Source organism: Micromys minutus (assembly GCF_963924665.1).
Source record: "Micromys minutus genome assembly, chromosome: 24".
Lineage (NCBI taxonomy): Eukaryota > Metazoa > Chordata > Mammalia > Rodentia > Muridae > Micromys > Micromys minutus.
Window position 1 is genome coordinate 5,043,982 of NC_137959.1, and position 24,364 is coordinate 5,068,345.

General features: G+C 38.6%; 1 protein-coding gene across 3 annotated transcripts in view; it reads left to right on the forward strand.

The window, feature by feature from the left end:
• Positions 1 to 24,364, forward strand: part of OTUD4 (OTU deubiquitinase 4) — a 43,558-nt gene that overhangs the window by 13,481 nt on the left and 5,713 nt on the right. Inside the window, exons 4-20 of one of the 3 annotated variants that reach the window (XM_080937285.1) lie at positions 270 to 316; positions 900 to 972; positions 2,581 to 2,662; positions 4,934 to 5,066; positions 7,921 to 7,975; positions 8,195 to 8,312; positions 8,409 to 8,473; positions 10,250 to 10,347; positions 12,974 to 13,074; positions 13,171 to 13,360; positions 18,132 to 18,294; positions 19,941 to 20,064; positions 20,827 to 20,882; positions 21,646 to 21,720; positions 22,494 to 22,632; positions 23,108 to 23,362; positions 24,264 to 24,304. In XM_080937285.1, coding sequence (XP_080793411.1) covers positions 270 to 316; positions 900 to 972; positions 2,581 to 2,662; positions 4,934 to 5,066; positions 7,921 to 7,975; positions 8,195 to 8,312; positions 8,409 to 8,473; positions 10,250 to 10,347; positions 12,974 to 13,074; positions 13,171 to 13,360; positions 18,132 to 18,294; positions 19,941 to 20,064; positions 20,827 to 20,882; positions 21,646 to 21,720; positions 22,494 to 22,632; positions 23,108 to 23,362; positions 24,264 to 24,304 — 1,815 coding nt within the window. The remainder of the gene's footprint in view (positions 1 to 269; positions 317 to 899; positions 973 to 2,580; positions 2,663 to 4,933; positions 5,067 to 7,920; positions 7,976 to 8,194; positions 8,313 to 8,408; positions 8,474 to 10,249; positions 10,348 to 12,973; positions 13,075 to 13,170; positions 13,361 to 18,131; positions 18,295 to 19,940; positions 20,065 to 20,826; positions 20,883 to 21,645; positions 21,721 to 22,493; positions 22,633 to 23,107; positions 23,363 to 24,263; positions 24,305 to 24,364) is intronic. The other 2 variants (XM_080937286.1, XM_080937287.1) reach the window with 2 other exon arrangements.

A 24,364-nucleotide genomic window follows, 5' to 3' on the forward strand; every position in this document is an offset into this window, starting at 1 on the left:
CTGTTTCTCTAACTGTTCTCTTAGATGACTTAATAATAATAGACAAATGGTATACTTATATAAAGGTGCATGCTTTTAATAGCAGCACGCAGAAAGTAGAGGCAGGCTGATCTGTGAATTCAAGGCCAGCATGGTCTACAGAGTATCAGGAAAGCCAAAGCTGCACAGTGAAACCCTGTCTTGGAAAAAAAAAAGGTGTTTATGGAAAATGTGTATGTTGTGCATTGTAAAAAGTGAGATACTTACATGCCGACTTTTCCCCAATACAGGAATGGGTAGGACAAGTGGAGATAAGTGCCCTGTCTCTCATGTACAGGTAACGGGGGACGCTTAACGTAAACAGCAAAATAAAGTGACGGGAAATTAGTGTGACATTTAACCAAAGTGTTAAAATGTCAAAGGTGTTTATACCTCAGTTATCAAAGACCTTCCCTGGTTCTTAGTCTGTTTATTTAAGTTCATCAGTTGGGATTTGATGGTTAGATAGCACTGTTTAAATGTTTTAATTTCTGAGGGATATTTGTAAAAGGCACAAAAAATATTAAACTATTGTTTATCAGCTTCCTAGAGAAAGGGCTTATTCTCAGGACCGGTACCACTGAGCGGCCCAGGAGCAGAGTTTAGTGCTGCTCTTTCTCTGCTCTAGCTTCTTTGAGAGCAAGGCTTCCTTGCAGAATTATCTTTAAAGTTGTTCATGTTGTAGAGCTTACATATGAATTCTTCTCAAGTTTTAATTTTTAGAGACCATGCGTCTAGTATTGTACGGTGCAGTTATTTTATTTTCTTTTTGTTTCTTTCCTGCTCAACGGTGCCTAGAACATTGCCTCAAATACAGATAAGTGAATAATTTCAGTTCATGAAATATTGTTTTGAAAGTAATATCTGAGTTTTATTTTCAGGAAAGATTTTGTAATATATCAGGAGCCAAATGTTTCTCCTTCTCATGTAACTGAAAATAATTTTCCTGACAAGGTAAGACTTTTGAAGTATTAAAAGTATTTAAGTAGAAGAGCTGCTTAGTTGCTACCTTGACCAGGATCTTAAGCTATACTTTTAAAGTGACTCGTAAAATAGTGCTATATGAAAGTTACGGTATTATTTCTTCAGGTTAAGTTAGTCATCATGTTGTTTAAAAAAAAAAAAAAAGACATGACCAGGATAATTACTGCTTCATCATGACATGAAGTAGCTTTGTGAAAGTCAGCTCTGCTTTGTGTTCAGACCTTTGTGAAGGTAATTTTAGTAGCAGTGGTATCACTGCATCATGTGCTCATAAAGTAGAAGCAGCGGGAAAGTTTTATGAAGCCTAGAAAGAAAAAAAAAGCTGTTTCACTGTGAGAATTTTACTTTAGCAGAATTGTGCAGGCCAGGGTGAAGGGCACTGCTTACTTGGGTGGGGAGACAAACAACTGAAGTGCTTCCATTTAAGGGTGAGGGGGTGTGGGGCCCGGGAAGGGCGTGGGGGATGGTTAATGGTGGGTGTCAATGGGGCTTTGCTCTTGATCTGACCTTTTCAACTACAGTTTTGGGGTTATGGCATTTTTTTTTTTTATTCATTAAATGTATATTTCTTTGTGTTGTAATAGTCAGTTACTTAGAAAAGCTTATCATTGATCCTGTCTCACAGAAGTTAACATTAATATGGTCTCAGAATACTTTTTCCTTTCTCCTATTTCTCCTTCCCCTTTCCCCTCTCCTCCCCCTTATTAATCATTTCCCCTCCTCTTTTCTTCTTTCCTCTTTTTCTCTTTTTTCCCTTTCCTCTTCTTCTTTCCCTCTTTCCAAAGTCCCACTGAATCCAAAATCTTTTCTCCTGCCTTAGCATGCTGTGATTTTAGGCATGTATCACTGAACTTGATTTGTTAAAATCTTTTAACTATTTTTTTAAAAAGAATAATTTTTTTAATGTATATGTTTATGTGCATGAGCGTACAGATGCTCAGAGGCCACAGGTGTCAGATCTCCTGGAGCTGGAGTTACAGGTGGTTGTGAGCTGCCAAACGGGGTATTGGGAGACACACTTGGGTCTCTGTAAGAACAGTAATTGCTCTTAACCACTGAACAATCTCAATACCTTTTCTTTAAGCAGTTGAGATCATATATTGATGTCTGGTATTTGTTTTAGGTTTTTGAGATAGTCTCTTTATATAGACTGTCTTTTGCCTTGTGATTCCCCTGCCTCAGCCTCCTTAAATGCTGGGATTACAGATGTTTGCAACCACTTGTGACTTCTTTCTTACTGTGTGTTTTTTGTGGTTCTATAAACATTTTCAGAATGGGCATGGCGGGGGCTTGCCTGTAGCCCCAGTACTGGAGAGGTAGGCCCAGGAGGGTCGGGTTTGAAGGCCAGTATCTACTATATATTGAGTTTACTGTCTCAAAAAAGCAACAAAACAGAACTTAGCTGTGCCAGTGCTGTCTGGCTTTTCACCATACAGTGGTGGACTAGTTTGGCAGTATTGGAGCTGTGTTATTTCTGAAATACTATTTTGAGAATGTGTTATTCAGAGGCTTTGGAGACAGTTTGCTTTGTGAATGTTAAATGTGATTGACTGAGATGTTGCTTACTTTTCCCTTCAGGTGTTACTGTGTTTTTCGAATGGAAATCATTATGACATTGTCTATCCTATAACGTATAAAGATAGTTCTGCTATGTGTCAGTGTAAGTACCATCTTGTCTTCATATGGGAATTGTAGTCTAAGCCTCCAGCCTTAGTAAGGATTTATATCTGTTTTTAAGTTATTATGTATAACTTTAAAAAAATTTAACTGATTGGATAAATGCTTCATTTGATTGTATTTTATTTAAAGCAGGGAGAAACTGCTACCATTGGCACTGTTGGGATTTGGGGCCAGATTCTTCTGTTGGGGTACTTTCCTGTGCATTGAAGGATGCTTAGCAAGCACAGTTGCTTCTACTTGGTAGATGTCAGTAACGTTTGCTACCTCATTGTGAAATCTAGTTTCTACAGGTTTTCCCAAATATTTGCTGGTTGGCTGAATTCCCCTCCCCTCCACACAAGTAAGAATACTGGCTTAGGGGAGGAGAGAAACCACCCCTCCTGTTTTAAACTCTTTTTCTTCTATGAGTAGTAGTGTTGCACATGCAATTGCTTTGTTCTTTTTTTTCCTTTCTGTTTTTTGAGACAGTGTCACTTATGTAACCTTAACTATCCTGGAACATCTTATAGACCAGGCTGACCTTGAACTCAGAACTGCTTGCATCTGCCTTCCAAGTATTGGAATTAGACATGTACCACCACACTTGGCTTTTTTTTCTGTAGTCTTAAGTGGTCAGTAAAAGTAAAAGTAGTTAGTATTTTAAAAGTATAAGCCATGTTTTTGAGGTGGGAATATTGAGCCATCTTTTGGGCTGTGTCTCCCCTTTCCTAGTCAAAATCAGGACATTTCAGCTGTGAGGAAGGTAAGCCCTTGTAGCTTGCCTTCCCTGCTCTTCCTGTGGTGGGTGAGTCTGAGGTTTGCTCTCCTGTTACTCAGAATCTGGACATGGTCTGAGAGAGGACTGTGGGGATTCACTTACACGGTGGGCATGAATTCTTAGCTCACTTAGTTTCAGGAAGTTTATTGTAATAAATGAGTTTTACAGTTCACCTGTTTTTCCCTGTTTCTAGTTTTTATTTATTTTTAATAACCTTTTTAGTTTTTCGAGACGGGTTTTCTGTATAGCTCTGGCTATCCCTGAATTTGCTCTGTAGATCAAACTGGCCTCTAACTTAGAGATCCAGCTTCTTCTGCCTCCTGAGTGCTGGGACAAAAGGTGTGTGTGTGTGTGTGTGTGTGTGTGTGTGTGTGTGTGTGTGTGTCAGCACTGCCTGGCTTTTACTCATTTTTTAATTGAGCAAACTATTGTTTCCTTCAGAGATGACTGAGAATGTTTTTGTCTGTGAGTGTGCATATTAGGTTTGTGTGTGTGGCTATGTATATGGATATGGAAGCCAGAGGTCAGTCTTCATTCATGTTTTTCTTCGCCCTTTTTGTGTTATGTGTGTAAATGTTGGGGGTAGACCATAAGTGATATGGCTTGGGGTTGACATTGGATGTCCTTGGTGGCTCTCCAGTTTACATTTGAGAGGATTGCTCACTGAAGCTGGCCAGAGGTCACATTTTAAAGCTAGACTGTCTGGCCAGCAACTGCTAAAGCTCTTCTGTCTAGGAGGTGCTAGGACAGTAAATATTGGTGCCACATCTGGCTTTTCTGTGAGTGTGGGGTTTCCAACTCTTAATGTTTACATACCGAGCACTTACCAGTTGAGCCATCTTCAAGCCCCTAAGAATATATATTCTAAGTCTCTTTTTAGCTCATTCTTTCTGTAAAGCTAAAGCATGACATTGGATTATGGTGAACATCCTCATGATTTATAGAAACTTGGTGAGTACTTGATGTAATGTTGTAGTTAGTTACTGGGAGAACTAAGGCGAATAGTCAAGTCCTCTCTGCCTTGTCAGCTAGTGTACTCTAATGTTCTGCAGTTAGTTCTCTTCTCTGCAAACTTAATGATGCTTGTTTTTCCATCCAAAACCTTTGGGTTAGGCCTCTTGTGTGACACACCAAAGCTGGTAGACTAAAAATAGTAGTACTTCATGTGCTGAGATTAAATGTGAGAACACAACAAAGCTTTAATGTTCATAAAATCAAGTAGTGCTCACTAAAGATTTTTACCATTCTGATGTGTTTGCTTCAAAGGTGATACTCTTCAATTGTGTTTTGAAAATGTAGTAATCTTAAGTGATATTTGAACTGTATGTACCATGGACAGAGGTTTCTGTTGCTTTCTAGGTACCTTTCAGATTAAATGGTGCTGTTGGGTTGTATATACCTACGAGGCATTTCAGAAGCCTGAGTGTTGCTGTCACATTTCTCCTGTTTCCAAAACATGCCTATAATGTTTCCTACTGTGCTTTTTAATTACAGCTCTCCTTTATGAATTGCTGTATGAGAAGGTATTTAAAACTGACGTTAGTAAGATCATGATGGGACTAGAGACCTCTGAAGTGGCTGATGAAAGCAACAGTGAGATATCAGATTCTGAGGATGACAGCTGCAAGTAAGATATGTTTTAGTCCTACAGTATCTTCCTAGTGTCACCCAAGGAGACATTTTCATGTGTTAAGTTGTGTCTTCATAAAGCATTGATAGACAGCAGAGCTGCTTCATTGCTGCCATGAATTTGACCTAGTTTCTATAATGGTTTTGTCTTTCAAAGTTGTTTCTGGTTAATGAGAACTTATATATGTATGCAGTTGATAAGTATGTAGAATAGATTTGATCTCTGTGTACATTGTAAAGCTGTAAAGTTAACTTGTTCATATATCCAGTAATGAAAACGTTTGTTTTGATCTTTGTGACCTTTTTATAGTTCCCTTCTTTTGCTTCTGCCACCTCTGTTAGAATAAGGAGTGCTTCACTGTGGAGTTATGTGAGGTGATCACCTTTACAGTCACTGAGGGCATTTAGACAGATTAAGATTCTCAGCCCTGGACATGTACACATACTTTTGGACACCCAAGTATGTTTTTAGTCTTTTTTTTTTTGCTAATTAAATGGATTAGGGAGATATTACTTAAATTCTCTAAAGAAGCTTTAGTAACATCAGCAGCATGGAATGAGGGCGTTTCAGTATTTCCTAAAAGAGAGACAATATGATATTTTAGAGCATGTCAGATAAATAGTTTCATTATATATTACATACTAATTTTTGGTGTTAAGCCTGTATATAACATTAGTTATCAACATTAAGCTTATCATTTATGAGCATCCTCTCTTACATTCCCATTGAAGTTGAAAGTATATTCTCATGAGGACGTGGTAGAGCAAGTTACAGTAGGGGAAGAGGTTCTTGAGATGTGTGTGTTTGTTGATTTGAAGTGCAGGACCCCTTTTCTATGGTGGAGAGCAAATTTAGAGATGTATGCATGCTAGGCGAAGCACTATACTACCAGCTGCATTCTCTCGTAGATCCATGCTTGTTTTTAGTTTTTTAGTTTTTTTTTTTTTTTTTTTTTTTTTAATGTGTGAATGTGTGCAGACAATTTGAGGCTGAGATGGCATGTTCCTTGTTTCTAGAGTTACGGACTCTTGTGAGCCTCCTGAGTGTAGGTTCTGGAAACTAAACTTAGATTTTCTGCAAGAGCAGTATGGGATCTTAAAACTTCTGGGCCATTTCTGTGCTCCTCCTCCTCTCTCTTTTTTTCTGAGGCAGGGTCTAGGTATTCCTGGATCTCACTGTGTAGCTAAGAATGACTTTCCTGGTTATCTGTCTTCCCCACCTAAGGGTTTATGGTTACAGGTGCTTGTCATCATGCATGCTTTCTAGGAATTTGTTGAGTTAAAAATACCTAATTTGGATTAAAATTCTGATCATTTATGCTTGAACAATATTTGCAAATTTTGTCCTAACATGCTGATTAATTATGCACGAATAAAATCTGCCTCTCTTTACAGACACATAACCTGATTCTGGATGTGAGGGGGTGGCTAACTTATTTTAACTTGCTACCCACACTTAGAGTGGGAGGGCCTTTAAACTGGCCTTTTGAATGCTGTAAACGGTTGTTGTGTTACAGAAACAGATCCAGCGAATGACTCTGGACACAGGGCTGATAAGCTAGAGAAGCTGACCTGGGAAGGGGAGCAGGTAGTGTAGGATGTGTGTGTTACTGTGCTTGGTTTCCCTTTTACACTGCACTTGAAATGTAGCTTTTACCTTTTTTATTATAATAAAAATTGTTTTAGCTGGATATATATAGCCCAAAGATTGAGTACTTGCTTAGCCTGTAGGAGGTCCCGAGTCTGAGTCTTCTATATTAGAAGGAGGGAGTGAAAAAAGAAAGCCCTTTTTTATTTGTCACATCAATTTTAAGAGAGGACAGACTCTGTATATATAACCTTGTTGAGGATAGATCAGGTTAGTGTGGTGATTAGGAGGGAAGATGTACGTTCTTGGATTATTTTCTCCTTCATATTGGTTGGTCTTGAAGTACTTGGAATGATGAGTAATTTTTTCCTCCGAGTCTAGACTCATTAAGTTCTTGCTCCCTGTAGTGAATATTTGGAAGTTATTTTCAAGCAGAGGTGATTTCTTAAAGAGGAGTTGCAAGGTAGATCTCTAGGAGCTAAGTAGAATCTCATTCATCTTGAATCTCATCAGCCTTTTGGCCACCATGTGCTCTTTGTGTGTGCTCTTCCTCTGACTGCAATACTACATCTGAGGTACTGACTTGTTACCTTTCTTTCACTCAAAGGCGCCTCAGGGAGGCCTTTCCCTACCGCTTTATGCTGCTGTGCTTGCTACCTTTTGTTTTTACAGGACTTAGTAGTTCTTATTGAACTGGTAACCTGCCTAATTTGTGTTTAGGTTGCTAGATTCTATGCGCAGTTTTTGTCTTCCACTGCTTAGACCCAAGCAGTCTACTGACACATAGCGTGCAGCACATAGTAGGCAATGTAACTTGTAGAGTCAGTGAGTGGAAAGTGGGCTGGTGATGGTTTGATTGTACTGAAGTGTTCTTCAAAAAAGTTGCTCATGACTCTTGACATTTATATAATTGAGGTATTTGGATTTTTTATTGTAATTGTTGTAATTTGTACCAGTTCTTTTAAAAGCTTTGTAATACTTAATAAATTTTTTGTTGAATCTTTTGCAAATTGTTATTTCATCCATTGAAATACGGCAGCCTACCACCACCATTTCTGTTTTTTGTTTACTAAGTCAGTAAGAATTACTAGTATTAATTTAATATTTATATATGCACATATAAGCTGTATATGTATATGTGTGTATATATATAATATACTTACATATAGTAAAACTTGAGTTTCTTGTAGCTTATGTTTTTGGCATGTAGTTGAGGTTAAAACATGCACATTTTCATTTTCTAATTTTGTTTATGTCCTTTTAGGAGTAAAAGTACTGCTGCTCCTGATGTGAATGGATTCAAGCCCTCCGGCAATGAGGTATTTTAGTTTCCTATTTGTAACTTACTCTTACACGTGAAGAACCTGTGATTTTTAATGGCCATCTTTGGTAGCTAGAGCTGCTTTGCTGGTAAGCAGCTGATTTGCTGCTTCCTGCTCTATCTTTTAAGTTTCTGTGTTGTTTTGCTTTTGTGCGTATTTGAAACAGTTTGAAAAAGCATCTCTGTGCTAATTGGACTTCTGACATTGTTTCTTTAGAATCCTAAGAACAATGGGAACTCAGCTGACCTTCCTTTGTCCAGAAAGGTTTTTAAGTCACTCAACCCAGCAGTCTATAGAAATGTGGAGTATGAAATTTGGTTGAAGTCTAAACAAGGTGAGTTAAACCTAAGTCTTCTGTAAAATTGCCTTGTAGCGCTTTAATAATGAAGTTTTACAGTATATTTTAATGAATTTTTTTTTAAACTAACAGCTCAACAAAAGCGTGACTATTCCATTGCTGCTGGCTTACAGTATGAAGTCGGAGAGAAGTGCCATGTAAGTGATGGGAGAGACTTGACCCGAGTCCTACTTTCTGATACTTTGCAAAGGAACAGCCAACTAAAGTCTGACTGCAGTTCCAATGTGGATCTCAGAGTTCATTAACCAAAGTATCTTCTAAATATATTTTATTCTAAGTATACACAAGTAAAAAGTAGAATCATCTTAATGTTAAAATTTGTACAATTGTAAAGCCACAGTTTTGTTGTGTTGTTTTGTTTTTGAGACAGTGTCTCACTGTACAGTCCTGGTTGTCCTGGAACTATGTAGACTAGACTGACCTGGAAGTCACACAGATCCGCCTGCCTCTGCCTCCTGAATTCTGGGTCTTTATCTATTTTATTTGAATATAGTTTGCTTGAAATCTTAAACAACTGGAAGGATACACAGGTGACTTGATTACTCAAGTATGTAGGGTACACTTTAAACATTTTGGTAGGAATAGCTGGTTTGAAAAAAGGCTAGTGAAGCTGGATGTGGTGATGTATACCTTTCATCTCAGCACTTGGGGAAACAGGCAAGTGGGTTTTTGTGAGTTCATGGCCAATCTGGTCTACATAGTTTCAGAGCAGCCAGGACTATACACTGAGACACTGTCTCCAAAACAAAACAAAAAGGCTGGCAGATGGCTCAGCAGAGTCCTTTTGTTCTTTCAGGGAATCTTGAGTTGGTTCCTAATACTCATATCAGGAGGCATAAAACTGAGTTCCAACTCCAATGGATTTGTACCCTTCTCTGGCATTTGCAAACATCACACAGGTGACAGAAGAAACCTACACATAAAAATTTGGGAAATTTTAAATTACCCTTTATAACTTCCTTATTGGGGCTAGAGAGATGGCTCTGGTTAAGAGCACTAACTGCTCTTCCAGAGGTCCTGAGTTCAAATCCCGTAATCACATGGTGGCTCACAACAATCTGTAATGAGATCTGATGCCCTCTTCTGGTGTGTCTGAAGACAGTTACGGTGTACTCATACATTAAATAAATCTTTTTAATAAAAGAACAATGAAAAAATCTTTTATTGCAAAACTTTCTTGAGAAAAGCAATGAGGAATGAGATGTCAGCTCAGGACTCTGATAATACTGGAGAAAAGGGAGTCTGTGTAGAGCAGAGCTGTGTTTACTGTGCTGTCTTACCTGTTGTAGCCAATGGCCTGGGCATAGGGTTAGTGTGTGCAGTTTGCCTAGAAGAAACTTCAGGGCGTCCATAATCTACACTATTCAGTTAGCTACTGTTAGGGTTTGGTAAGGAACAGTAGAAGCACACCTTTTAAAGGAGTGGAAATTACCATTATTACATGGTTTTAGTATAAAACAGAAAGATGGTGGTAATAATAGTCCCTCATTTGTAGACTGGCCGCCCTGCAAACTGCTGTCCCTGTATGATGCGTACCTTCATTTTATCTCCAGGAAGTCTCTATTACATTATTTACTGTCCTTAGCTCTGGTTTGTATGTGAGCAAACAGGATAAGTAAATTACCCAAGGTTGTTGCTAGCCGTAGAAAAGCCACGCTTGGAGATTCAAAGCCAGGATGGGTTGACAGCTGCTGATGTATGTATTGCTTACAGTTTGACTGTGCTGCTGCTTCTTGATATGTTTATAACAGCTCCAAAAATTTGACAGAATAAACAGTCCTTCTTTTAGGTGCCTTAGGGATACAGATTCTGTTGAAACCCTTTTCTACTTTTTTTTTTTTTTTTTTTTTTTTTGTTTTTTCCTGGTAAATGTTTACATTATTAGGTGTCTGATGTTTGTTTCTGGTGTTCAGCAGGCTAGATTGGATCATAATGGGAAATTGTCTAATGCAGACATTCATGGGGTTCACTCTGAGAATGGGCCGGTTTTGTCTGAAGAACTAGGAAAAAAGTAAGTATTCTTTTAGGTAAGGTGTTTACTACCTCTTAGATTTAGCCTGTTACAAATGTGAATGCTTCTAAATGTCTCTGTATTTAGAAATTCAATAAAATGCATTACCTTTTTATAAAAGTTTGGTTAGATCTTTAGAAAAATCATGAGGGGTTGTGGAATTGCCTTGCAAAGAAACTGATCTCTCTTTTTTTTGAGAAAGGGTTTCTGTGGGTAGCTCTGACTGTCCTGGTATTCTATTTCTAGACTAGGCTGGTCTCAAACTTCGATCTATCAGACTCTGCCTCCTGAGTGCTAAAGTTAAAGGGGTTTGTCATTCACCTGGTGCAAAGGAGCTGATTATAAAGTTGATCATTGTGTTTCATGCGGATAGATGTCCTGAGTTCACAATCTACAGAGAAGTCTAGGACAGCCAGGAATACATAGACCCCCATCTCAATCCCCCCTCCCCCTAGTAATACCCCCAACATCTACATAAAAAACAGGCAGGGCTGTGTGTCCTGTCACACCATTGTTGGGGTTATGAGTGGGTGAATCTCGGGCTCACTTACCCTCTGTAAAATGAGCTTCAGGCTCATTGAAAGATGGTACCTTAAAGTTTTTGGTAAAGCATGTACACATACAGCACATTCATATTCTCTCTCTCTCTCTCTCTCTCTCTCTCTCTCTCTCTCTCTCTCTCTCTCTCTCTCTCTCCCCCCCCCCCTTCCCCCTCTTTCTCCTCCTCCTCCTCTTTCTCCTGGACAAGATGGTACCTTAAAGTTTTTGGTAAAGCATGTACACATACAGCACATATGCTGGCAGCACTGTCTCATACACACAGGAAAAGTAATTTGAATTTAAGTCAAATGTTTTGCTTGCTCTAGTATATTTTACAAACTGCTTAGTTTTAATGTCTAAAGTTTGGAATATATTCTTCACAGGAGCAATTGGGAATTGATGCGATTATTAAATGGGGGTTTTAGAGAACGGGCACTGTTTCTTCCTGTTTTCTTAGTGCGGAGTTACCTGCAGACGCCTCCAACAACAGCACTTAGGATGCAGAGTCATTCTTCAGGCCAGCCGGGTCTGCAGAGTGGGGTCCAGACGGACTAGGCTACATAGTGAGGCCTCTTTAAAAAATGTCAGTATTGTCATGTAGTTTAGGAGACACTACTGACTTACCATAGTGCCGTTTTAACACACCTTTAGTTTGAGTTACTGAAGGAATCTTACTAGAGGAAAATGTGATAAATTACACCTTGACCCTTACTAAGAAAAAAATTTAAATACATGTGACTGTAAGGTGTGTAGTGCAGTGAACTCCAGTATAACTAACACCCACTTTTAGCAAGGCAAATCATTTCTTCCCTATATCTTATATTATTTGCTTTTTTATTTTTAATTTTCTTGTTTTTGATACAGGCTTTCTCTGGGTAGCCCTGGACTCATTATATAGTCCAGGTTGGTCTTAGACTTAGATCCTTCTACCTCTCTCTCTAGAGTACTTCAGGCATGTGCTACCACTCCTGGTCCTTACTTAATACTCTTAACTCTTTTGGTTTGTTTTGAAGCAACATCTTATGTGCCACCGTTCCTGGCTTTCACCATGTACTTTAATAGAAAAAAATTTAAATGTTTTATATCAAGTCTGGATATTATACTATATCGTATAATCCTAATCTGTCCTTTCCTGTGATTTTTACAAGTATCTCTAGCAGTAAGGCTCTCTTGATGCCTTAACTATAGTGCCATTAGGAGAATAGCAGAAAAGCAGTTGTTCCTTATTAGTCTTTTGCTTAATTTTTATTTAAGACCTTTTGTCTTATTCCATTTTTAAAGTTATAAAATGTCATTTGCCATTTGATAGAAGTTTGGATTGCTAAATGCCAGTTATACTTTAGTTCTAATATTTTATTTAAAACTTTATTTTATTTTTTAAACTGTGCTGGGGATTGAATCCAGTGCCTTGCACATGTTAATAAGCAGGTATTCATTGAATGACATCTATATGTAGTTTTTATAATTTATTTTTAATGTAAGAACTAAAGGTGTGATATGTGTCTTTAGTCCTAGTACTGGGGTACAGGGGCAGGAGAATCTAGTCTGGTATACATAGTGACCTTCAGGCTGGCCAAGGGCATGTATGTAGTGAGGGTATGTCTCAAGGGAACAAAAGAATTAAAATTAGCACTTTCGTTTGTGCATGTGCACATGCGTATGTATAAATGTATGTATGTGTGTGTGTGTGTGTGTGTGTGTGTGTGTGTGTATTTTTTGGGACCAGATTTCTCTACAGCTCTGGCTGTCCTAGAATTTACTTTATAGATCAGGCTGGCCTCTGAACTTGGAAATTAAAAGTGAATGTCAGCATGCTTGGTTTAAATTGGCAAATCTGTGTAAGCTGACAGCAAAGTATCTAAGGTGCTGGTTTTAGTGCTCTTTTAAAATTACTCTTTTAGACTTACTTGGATCCTCTGGCATGGACTTAGGGTGGTTGTGAGCTACTATGTGGTGCTGAGAATGAGATCAGCTCCCCTAGAAGCCAGTGCTCGTAACTGCTGAGCTGTCTGCCTCACCAGTTGTGTTTTAGCTCTTAAGGAGATTTTGTGTGAAGTTATTAACACACACTTTGTTTCTTTTGAAGATATACACCGAAGAACCTCAAGCCACCTCCCCCAGAAAGCTGGAACACAGTGTCAGGAAAGAAGATGAAAAAGCCTAATTCGGGGCAAAATTTCCATTCAGGTAAGTTCACATCAAAGTTTTCTTTAGAATTATGATGGTAGTTCTCGGAGTTGTTTACTTCAGGTAAATTATGAGGTCTTTTCCTTTTTTCCACAGATACGGATTACAGAGGGCCAAAGAATCTAAACAAGCCAATCAAAGCCCCATCTGCACTACCTCCTCGACTCCAGCATCCTTCATCGGCTGTGAGACAGCATTCATTCTCTAGTCATTCTGTAGGGTCCCAGTCTCAGAAATCCTCCAGTGAGCATAAGAATCTAAGTAGGATGCCCGCACAGATCACAAGGTAACTGAATTGCAGAGAAATGGAAGTCCTGAGGTACACTGCTGTGTGTCCTCCTTTATATTTCTCTCTTAGTTCTTGGTCATATTTGTTTATAATGTAATGTTGAAAAGAAATGCTGACAGCACTTTCAAATAGTACACAGTAATACTATAGAGGAATAAGTCTTTATTTCTGAATATTTTGTTCCAGATGATGACAAACTTTATGGTAGTGCTGTCAGGGTTTCTCAGCCAGTACAGAGAGCGGAATAATAATCTGCTAGAGCAGGAAGGTAGTGGGTTAAATAGGATTCAGTAGCTGGTATTGGTTCAAACTTTTAGAGTCTGATCCCATGTAGTTTATTCTAGACATATTTAAGTAACTGTTAAAATGTCCAGATGATAAATAACTCAATCTCGTATCACAATAAAGCTTAAGAAGTGACTGCATCAAAAATGCTTTGTAGAAGTCTTTCTGACATTTTTCATAAAGATGGGTTCTGTATATTGCAAAGCTCATGCATGGTAAGGTTCTTGGGGAGGAACTCATTTGTTCTCAGCCACATAGATAGCATAAAGGTCACCAGGCTGTTTTAACACTGTTTGTTCTTAGCCTTCTGAGTGGATACCAATTACATATCCCTCCCTTTGAGGGACAATTCTGTGTCTGACCCTCCTCATACCCTTAGTGCTTATCTGTGATCACAAGGACCTGTGGTGTTTACATCACTCCCTTCTTTATTTCTAAAGAAAAAATTGTGGCTGTAATAGAGGCCATGGCTGAGTGCATTGCTTGTGTGGCTAGTTCAACTGATACAGGCAAGCTTAACAGAATAAGAGAAGCTAACAGAGGACCAAGGAAAGGAGAAAGACATCTTTGCCATGATGGCCATGCAAGAGTCACTTGAGAGATTTTGTCTTTTTATGCAGATCATTAGTTTGACCATTGATAGTATGAGAAAAAACCTGACACATTAAAGCAATACATTCCAGGAAATTGTTAGCAACCACGATTATGTGTGAGCAACAGATAATCTAGTAGTGGTTTTGTTAAACTGTTTCTCAGTTCTGATAAATTTCTGATATTTATACTGTAATACTAGTTTTACTAGTCATAAAGGCCATTTTTTGAGACCTTTCTTTGTATTCTAGTAAGCATTTTTGGGTCTGGCAATAAAAAAGCTCTCTGAACTCTTAGTTCTGAAAGTTTCAATTATTTGTGGTGATATCTTTAATATTCCGTTTAGCTCTGCTTAGCAGTAGGAGGCATTACTACAGATTATCACAAATGGATAATCATAAGAATTCTGACTAAATATTCAGAAGTAGATGAATGTTAGGATCATATCTGTGTTACAGATCCTTCCTATCCCCCTCAGTTTGCTCTTCTGATATGTTATGTAGCCTTTGGTTTTGAGGATGATTTCTTTCTTTTTTTTTCTTTTTTCTTTTCTTTTTTTTTGGTAATGTCTCTTGTAGTCTGACAGGTCTAGAACACACTGCATAGCCCAGGCTGGCAGTTCTTCTGCCTCTGCTTTCTGAGTATTGGGGTTGTAAGATACTAGCATGAGCTACCATGTCTGGCTTGAGAGGAGGAATATTAAGTAGAGGGCTCTATCTAGTTGGTTCTAGCCATGACCCCTGGGAAACTAAATTACTGTGGCTAGTACCTCCCCATCCAAGTGCCCGAGGAGGAGCTTTTGTGTTGGCTAAGTTCTTGTCTTTAGATCCTTTATCTCTCGCTTTTGAACCTTGCCATTAAAGGTAAATTCAAGACAGTTGGGAGGTTCTTCAAGCTGATTTAGCCTTGCCATATTCGTCTTTTAGAATTGTTATAATAGTATACTAGAAATTAGCCATCTTATAGGTGACTCATTCTGTTTTCCATCTGTGTCTTTGTGCTGTTTTTCAAAAACACCAGCTAGATTGTGTTGTGTCCCTACCTCATTCCCATAGATCTCATGTATTTGATTACAACTTAACAGACAGACCCTCTTTCTAAATAAATGTACACACACATTCTGGGGATTATGTATCTGAGCATATCTTCTGAGAGAAAAGTTCAATCCATATTATTCAATTCAAATTCCTTATTGAAGTGCTGGGGATTAGATGGAGGGCTTCATATATGCTAAGAAGATGCATTACTTTTTGTTTCATTTAGAAAATTATTTAGGATAAGAAGGTAGTTTATACTGTTGAAGTCAAAACAACTAGGTACAAAGTAACCCCAGCTCTCAACAAACTGAAAGGCCAGCTTGGGTAAGACCCTCCTAGCTTCTAAGCCGCAAAACAACCAAAAACATCTAATAGATTGTCCAGCCCTCTATAATCTTGTGTGTATTTTCCTAGAGATATTTTTTTTTTTTACTTGTATTAACACTTTTTTGGGTGGGGGTGGGGTAGGGTTCAAGACAGGGTTTCTGTAAAGCCATAGTTGTCCTGGAACTAGATCTGAAGACCAGGCTGGCCTTGAGCTCACGGAGATTAAGACCCACATAGTGGAAGGAGAGAATTAACTTGTCCTGAACACACACACACAAGCACAAAAAAAAGCGCAGTGAATTAGGAAATCAGACTGTGGCCTGAGTGCTCACTCAGTGGTACAGGGCACTTGTTTGCTTGCAAAGGACCCGTGTCTGACTTCCGGAGCCTCACCGCTTACTTCCCCAGGCACCAGGCATGTGCTACCTGGACATGCACACAGAATAAAGCAAATCTGTGGAGTTCAGCAGAAACAGTGAGATGTGTAGAAAGCTATGAAATCATCACAGCATTTCAGGGTTATCTAATTAGAAGAGTATGTCTGGAATTAAATAACTTCCTAACGACATAATCAGGAAGCTTAAATTCCTCATCATTGGGCACTTGCTAATTGTCTAATTGCTTCTACTGCTGTGATAAAACATTATGACTTTGGAGAAGAAAGGACTTATCTCAGTCCACACTTCCACATTATAGTCCATCACTGAAAGAAGTCAGGGCAGAAACAGAACAGGGCAGGAACCTGAAGGTAGGAACTGAGGGAGAGACTGAGGAATGCTGCACACTGCATTGCTCCTCATGGCTTGCTTTGCCTGCTTTCCTATAAACCAGGAGCACCTACCTCCCCAGCAGTGACACCAGCCATTTTAGGCTGGGCCCTGAGCCCTCTTGCATGGTAAAGAAAATGCTTGACAGACTCATCCTTAGGTGTCAGTCTTACAGAAGCATTTTCTCAATTGATAGTCTCTTTCCAAATGACTCTAGTTTATGTCATGCAGACAAAACTAACCTGGTTAAGATCTTATTTAATTGTAAGGTAATTTCCTACTGTGTTTGGGTCATGGGGTTTCTTTCTCTGCAGATGGAAGTCTTAACAGCATGTCAGCTAGTAGACGGTAGTTGCACTTAAAGGTGGTGTTTGGATACTGACACCAGACTCCTCTTTTGTACTTAGTAGGTTACTCAGTGTAGCCAATACATGAGACATTGCTTTGGCCATTACCCTAAAAACATAAAAATTCTTGTGGAAAATTTTACTTTATATCTTTATCATCTTTTCATATAATGAAGCATTATTCCCGTATATTTTTAGTGTCTTAAACATTTAAAAAGAAAATACAGACCACCAAATAACTTGTTAGAGTTGAATGTGAATCCAGAATCTTTGGTGAACTTGTCTTTTAGGAATGGGTGGAGCCCTCGTATGTTTAATGTACACAGTACTGTGACTACTGTAATAAACAACTGTGTCCATCTTATTAGATTCTTATATATTAATTGTTTTATTAAACACATGACATAGCAAGGTATGTGACAAGTTTGGTTAGATGATTTTTGACATTGTCAATGTGTAGGAATTGATTGGCATTTGAAGTTATCATTGGTTAGTATGCTTTTTCCAGTTTGTGTTAATAGTGAATCTGCTGATTCCAGCTGGAGAGATCGCTCAGCAGTCACTTGCTGCTCTTGTAGAGGACCCAGGTTAATTTCCACCATCCATGTAGTAGCTCATAACCTTCTATAAATTCAGTTCCAGGGGGTCTTGCTCTCTTCAGCCAGAGATCTTGACTGCTAGGCTATCTCTTCAGCACCTCATACTGCTTTAAATGGCTGTATATAAATATTAGAATCGTTACTAAGTTACCGAATCTCTAGTGATCTTCACATTGGAGCATCAATGGCAGCTGGTAACCCAGCCTGGCACCGCTCACTGTTTGCAGGTCTCTGCTTTTCTTTCCTTTTCTATTTTTCTTGTCAATAGGGTGGAGAATGGTTTTTGTCTCATCTTGGCCTTAGGGGGGAAATCATAATGCATTCTCTTCCTTAAACCTTTTTCTTTACATTTTAGTTTCTTAAGTTTGCGCATGGGTGTGTTGCGCTTGTACCACAATGTATGTGTGGAGGTCAAAGAGAACGTGTAGTAATCATTGCTCTCCTTCATGTGATTTCTGAGTGGCAGGCCTTAAGTCATCTGGTTTGTTTTTCTGTATTTTGAGAGTAAATTTTTATGGTAATATTGGAATATGTCATAAAGAATATGAACAGTGCTTATATTTCAGCTTTCAGGAAAAATTGACTTATTTCTGTATCATGTAAAGGAAGTAAGTTATAATTTACACTATTTTGTGCCATTTTAAGTTTTATCTTTGTAAACTAGCATAGTATGTTGTGTTTTTATCTGCTTGCCATTGATCTTAAGTTCCAGAGTGTCGCAGTGTAGCTTGTTTAGTACTGCAGAATAGATCATTGCTGTTTTTGTTCTTCATACATACGCCTTTCTTCCCCTGAAAGAATATTTTATTTGACAGAAAACCTGATCGTGAAAGAGCTGAGGATTTTGATCATGTGAGTCGTGAATCTTACTATTTTGGCCTCTCCCCAGAAGAACGCAGAGAGAAGCAAGCTATTGAAGAGTCTCGTTTACTCTATGAGATTCAGAACCGGGATGAACAGGCTTTTCCAGCCCTTTCTGTATGTATATGGAGATTGTAAAGGTTGATGTTTAGAAGTCTTTCTTAATGCAGTTTGTAGTACATAATAATTTCAGGTGGTCGACTTAAATCTTTAAACTGAAAATATTTTAAATACTACATCGACTTTGGTGTGTGGTATGTGCTTGCTATCACAGCCACTTGAGAAGCAAGAGAATCCTTGAATTTAATGCCATCCTGGCCATATAGATTGTGTGCCAAGATGAGAAGGAGGGAGGGGAAGTAAAGGTAGAGCGTGTCATAATCCTGGTCTAGAGATGGTACTGAGAAAACTGCAGACAGGTGAGTGAGTTGGTTTGGTCACCTAACAGTAATGAGTATTTCCTGTCAGACTGACTTGTGATCTACAAGGAAGTTCTGCAGTGCAGAGGTATAGTTGTCAGTTGCCCATTTACAAGGTTTTTCTGAATACTCAGGAAACTTTGATCACTTGGTATGTTAAGCATACTACACTTGAGCGTGCTCATCATGCTGTTTCGAGCAAGAAGCACTTGTATCTGTCTTATTTCATGAGTCAGTCACCAGGCTGTACTGGATACTTCTCTGATGAAAGGAATAACTCCACCTTCTGTTTTTTTTCTTTTTCTTTTCCATTTTTTTTTTTTTTTTAAACTTTTTTGGGATATAATCAGAAAGGAGAACTATTGTCATTTAGGTGAGGGCTCTGAATTTAAGTATTGGCAAATGGTATAAAGGCTAACACTGACTGAAGCAGGGCGGAGTGCTGTTGAAACGCGATATGCCACAGACAAGGTCAGAGCTTGTTTCTGATCAAAGCACGTGCTCTCTCTTCTGCTTTCTGAAAAAGAAGCTCAGTTTGAGAGCATATCTGAGTAGTTCAATCTGGCACTTAGGGAGGCTTGTAAAAGGTACCCAAGTCAAGAACGATGTTATCTGTGCTCAGTGCTCCCCCATATTTTCATTTGTTTTTCCAAAGCTTTGCTTAGAGAGCTGACATGAATACTTCACTCTTGATAGTGATGGCTACAGCAGCGCCACTGGGTTTCCTACTTCCACACTTCAGATTTATGTTGATCTGCTGTTGGATTTGATAGTTGCCTAGGTTTGTTTACTAGAAACTGGAATAGAAGACTGAGCCCCTTTCCTTTGTGTGGTTCATTAAGAGTGTTGTAGCAGAAGTCTAGAACCTTTGGTGATAATTGAGCATAAAAACCCACTTCCTGTGTCTGGTCCATTTGTTTACCAATAATGTATCACTCAGAGCTCAGGTGGTTTACTCTTGACTGTCATTTCAGTAACACCTGCTAATTGACATTTTTCCCATCACAAGAGACCGTGGAAAGGGTGGTAACAAAGATACTACTATATCAATTTCAAGATAATAACTTGGTCAGTGTGATCTCTTGAAACTGATAAATGAAGAAGTATTAATTTAGCCTGAATGTCTGATTATATGATACTTAATTTAGTAGTAGACTATTAATGTAGAGCATATAATTGAATATAGATTTTAGATGATAGCTGTAATTACCTATCAAGTAGATTCTAAAGTACAAAATTATCAGTCTGTGACCTTGGAATTTTGATTAGAAGTATGAATGTTATTTGTAGAGCTTGTGCACATATTTGTAAAGTTTTAATACCAAGTGTGATTTTACTTTAAAGAGTTCATCAGTCAGTCAGTCACCTTCTCAGAATAGCAATGCGTGCATCCCGAGGAAGTCTTCACATGCAAGGGATAGGAAAGGAAGCATGCGGAGAGCAGACGCAGAGGAACGGAAGGACAAAGGTACACTGCTTTATCACCGAAGATACATGGCATCTGTGACTGTTTCAAGTCATGTATAGTATTTCTTGCTTATAGTTCTGTTTTCTGCAGTTTTATGTATTCAATTAAACTGATCTGCAAATAGTAAATGGAGAGTACCAGAAGCACTCCTGTGAGTCAAACTGAGTGCTGTTGTGAGTAGTACGACAGTGTTTGTGCTGTACTCCTGCCTCCTGTACACGTGTGGATGGCACGCTTTATACTGGGTAGTCTGCTGCCGACTAGTGTCGTAGCAGGCACCTTGAGTGTCTGAGTGGATGTGGCAGTGCTTTTTCTAGTAATGCTTGCACAGTACAGAGTGGGGATGCTGGCAGTTTGAGTAGGCTAAAGACAAGTCCTAGAGCACGCGCTTTACACGAAAAGGTGGCGTGCAAGGTCTTTGTAAGAGGTTACATTCATGTAACTTCTATTACAGAATATTGGGATTCCGTTTTACTACCACAGTAGTTTCTGCTAACTTTATAGATACGGGAAAAATGTATAGTATAAGATTGGGCATATACAAAGTTTGAGATATCCGCTGGTGTATTGTACCTACTATGGATAAGATGGGATTTGGGTATTGGGAAAAGACACTTAAATTTTTAAAGCTGTTCATCTGGTGTCATATTTGACATTGGAAAAAAATTGATGTGAGATAAGACAGTATTTGTATTTCTGTATTTAAATCCAACTGAAAGTTGATTCTGCCTTTTTTTTTTTTTAATTCTTGATATGTTGCAGACTCTCTACGTGGCCACACTCATGTGGATAAAAAACCCGAGCCAAGCACACTGGAGGTAAAGGTTTAAATAGATTTAAAACATTTGCTCACTTGTTTGGTGTGCTTGCATAGGTGTGTGTACACCATGGTTTATTTGTGGAACAGAGAACAACTTTGTCTCCTGCTATGTTAGTCTCAGGGATTATTAAGCTCATGTCACTAGGCTCAGTGGCAAGCACCTTAACTTCTGAGCCATCCCACCAGTCATGGAAATTTTAAATGTTTGTTGGGTCTTGTTTAATGCTGTGATAGTGTAGGAGGAAGATGCTCGGTAATGAGATTGAAAGCATTAAATATTATATAATTTAACTGATGAAATAGAAAAATGGAAACTGTATGAAGCTTGGGGTCATTAAGTTCTCATTACTTCAAGTTATCTCACGTTGCCCTATCTTAATAGTTGCAAAACACTTTTTCATATTTAATTGTTGTTTTTTATAATCAAGATAGGGTTTCTGAGTGTAACTTTAGTTGTCCTGGAATTTGCTCTGTAGACCAGGCTGGCCTCTATCTCAGAGATCCGCTTGCCTCTGCCTTCCAAGTACTTGAATGAAAGGCATTCGCCACTATGCGGGATCTTAGTGTTTAATCTTCATCATTCTATAGAGAGTGAGATTTATAAAGGAGATTGTTAATGCTCTTGGAAGTCATACCCCAAATAAAAGCTCCCCAGTACTGTAACAGTGATATGCAGGCCAAATTAACTGGGAGTAGGTTTTCAGTGAACTATCCAAAATGGAGGTCTCTTAATCACAGTGTGACTTTTCTTGCTCTCAAAGATCAGCGATGATAAATGTACAAGAGTTTCATCACCATCTAAATCAAAGAAAGAGTGCCCATCTCCTGCAGAACAAGTAAGTTTACTGGCCTTGGCATGCAGGGTGCCAAGTCTCCGGTTTCTTTATTCTGTGTGTGAAAACATCGGTGTTGCAAATGGCAGTTACTTATTTCTGACATGATGTAGGTGCTGTTCAATTTTTTAAATTAATTTATTTTGTTTGGTCTAGAATGTCATTTTATAGCCATTCTCTGGCCATTCCTGTGACTTGACTTTGAGTTAAGTTTACAGTTGCTAACTTTTGTGTTTGGCACTTTACTTATTTTTATGCTGGTTTAACTGGAAGATGAAAAAGAACATTATACTATCTATCTATAGAAGTTATGTGCAGTGTCACTAATGAATTATTCGCTATACATTTAAAAGGACCAGTAGTTTGCCAAGTAAATTAACACACTTGACTATCAGCCGACATTTTGGTTCTTGGTCTAATGCTGTTGCCTCGATATACTTTTTGTGTTGCCAAAATGAGTGTACCTAAGTGCGGTTTTTAAATTTTTGTGTAAGACTCTTAGTAAAAAACAAGCCAAGGACTTCTGTGATCCCGCCCCTTCCCCCACTTGCCTTAAAAGCTTGTTTTTAACTGTATGATTTGGCACAAGGTAAACTTGTTAATATGAAATGTGTTGTGTGTATTCTTGGCCAGTGAGTGAACTCTGAGATTGGCATGAATAATTATATGTTTAGTTTTATAGCGGGGCCTTTTATATTTCACTCAAGATAAATTTGTTACTAAAATGTGTGTCAAAGCAAAATGATATATATATTTTTAACCTCCCATTCTTGAAGAAGCCAGCAGAACACACACCTTTGTCAAATCCAGCTCCCCTTCTAGTCTCTCCAGAAGTCCATCTCTCTCCTGCGGTGCCTTCTTTACCAGCCACTGTGCCAGCCTGGCCAAGTGAACCTACAACTTTTGGACCAACAGGTTAGAGAAGAATTTGGAAACATTTCCAACTGTTAACAATGCCTTTCAAATCAGAAGCTTCAAGTTCTGGAATGAGATCTTGACCACAGCAGACTTAGGGATGTGGAGTTCTTAGTGTTTCTAATGGCTTTGGGAGGCAAGGTGCCTGCTTTTATCATCATGGGTGTGTGACACTAGAGCTAGGTACCCTGTTGTCATATTGTCTTTGGTTGCTTGACAGTGACTGGTGACAGTGGTTTGTGTTTCCTCCGTAGGGACCACTATTTATTACATCTCCTTTAGGACTCTTTCCAAGGACTTTGACTTAAACATTTTATTGGGGGAACTGTAGATAGAAGGCCTTGACTTAAGGTTGCTTACTGTAACTGCTTTACAAGGTGTATACTTTGTGCAATATTGTTTGTTTTCTACAAACATTTCAGATGAAAATAACTGACTTTTTCTTAGAGTTTTTGTTTCTTCCCGTCTCTCTTAGGTGTCCCCGCTCAGATTCCCATTTTGTCAGTGACACAGACCACTGGACCTGATGCTGCCGTGTCACAAGCGCATTTAACACCCTCTCCAGTTCCTGTGTCAATTCAGGCAGTTAACCAGCCCTTGATGCCTTTGCCTCAGACAATGAGCCTCTATCAAGACCCACTCTATCCTGGGTTTCCTTGTAGTGAGAAGGGAGATCGAGCCATTGCGCCACCTTATTCACTGTGTCAGACCGGCGAGGACCTGCCTAAAGGTGAGGTCTTTGCCAGCCTCCAGTTGCTGTTTTCCTCAAGTATACATAGTTAGTGAGAAAGCCATTGAAAGGGCTCAGTTAAGAGCAGAGATCTATCTGATCAGATGGTAATCTGAGTGGTGTGGCCTGTTTTAGCCTGGTCTTGGTAGAAAATAAGATTTTGTGCTTAGCAAAGCCTCTCATGCTTTTTTTTTTGTTTTGTTTTGCCTTTCCATAAATAACTTTTGACAGTTTTGAAAACATTTCTAAGATTTAATTATTTTGTTAAAGAATTACTTATTTTATGTATATTAGTACACTGTAGCTGTCTTTAGACACACCATAAGAGGGCATTGGATCCCATTACAGATGGTGTGAATCACCATGTGGTTGCTAAGAATTGAACTCAGGAGCTCTGGAAGTGCAGTGGACAGGGCTTTTAGCTACTGAGCCACTTAGCCTAAGTTTTAATTTATTTTGTAGGCCTTGTCTCTGTAGCTCAGGCTGGCCTGGAGCTTATATTCTGCCTCAGTCTCCTGGGTTCTCGGTTATAAGCATGCACTCCCAATACCTGGTTTGATTTATGGGAATCTTACTATTCTTCCCTGTTTTCATTTTGTAATTCTTGAAATCACAACAGAATATATGAAAAAACAGCGTTCATCAGAATTTCTCCCAGATTGAATTTTAATCATAAAAACTAAGTTTAAACTGTTTGGGGACCCATATGTTAATGCAGAAGAAAGTATAGCATACCTGAAGTCACCTTTTAGTTGCAGCCTGTGTTTTGGTTATGTTTCTATTTTTTACTGCACAGACAATACAGCAGGAAAATGTCTTTAGAGCTTTAATAGTTGATGTTGAAAGAAAGAAAAGGTTTTATAATGTAATAATAGTGAACAATTATTATTTTCTTTTTCAGATAAGAATATTCTTCGGTTCTTCTTCAATCTTGGTGTAAAGGTATTTATATTTTATGTTTTTAAAGTTAACCTCATCACTGTAAATAGTAATTTAAGGTTT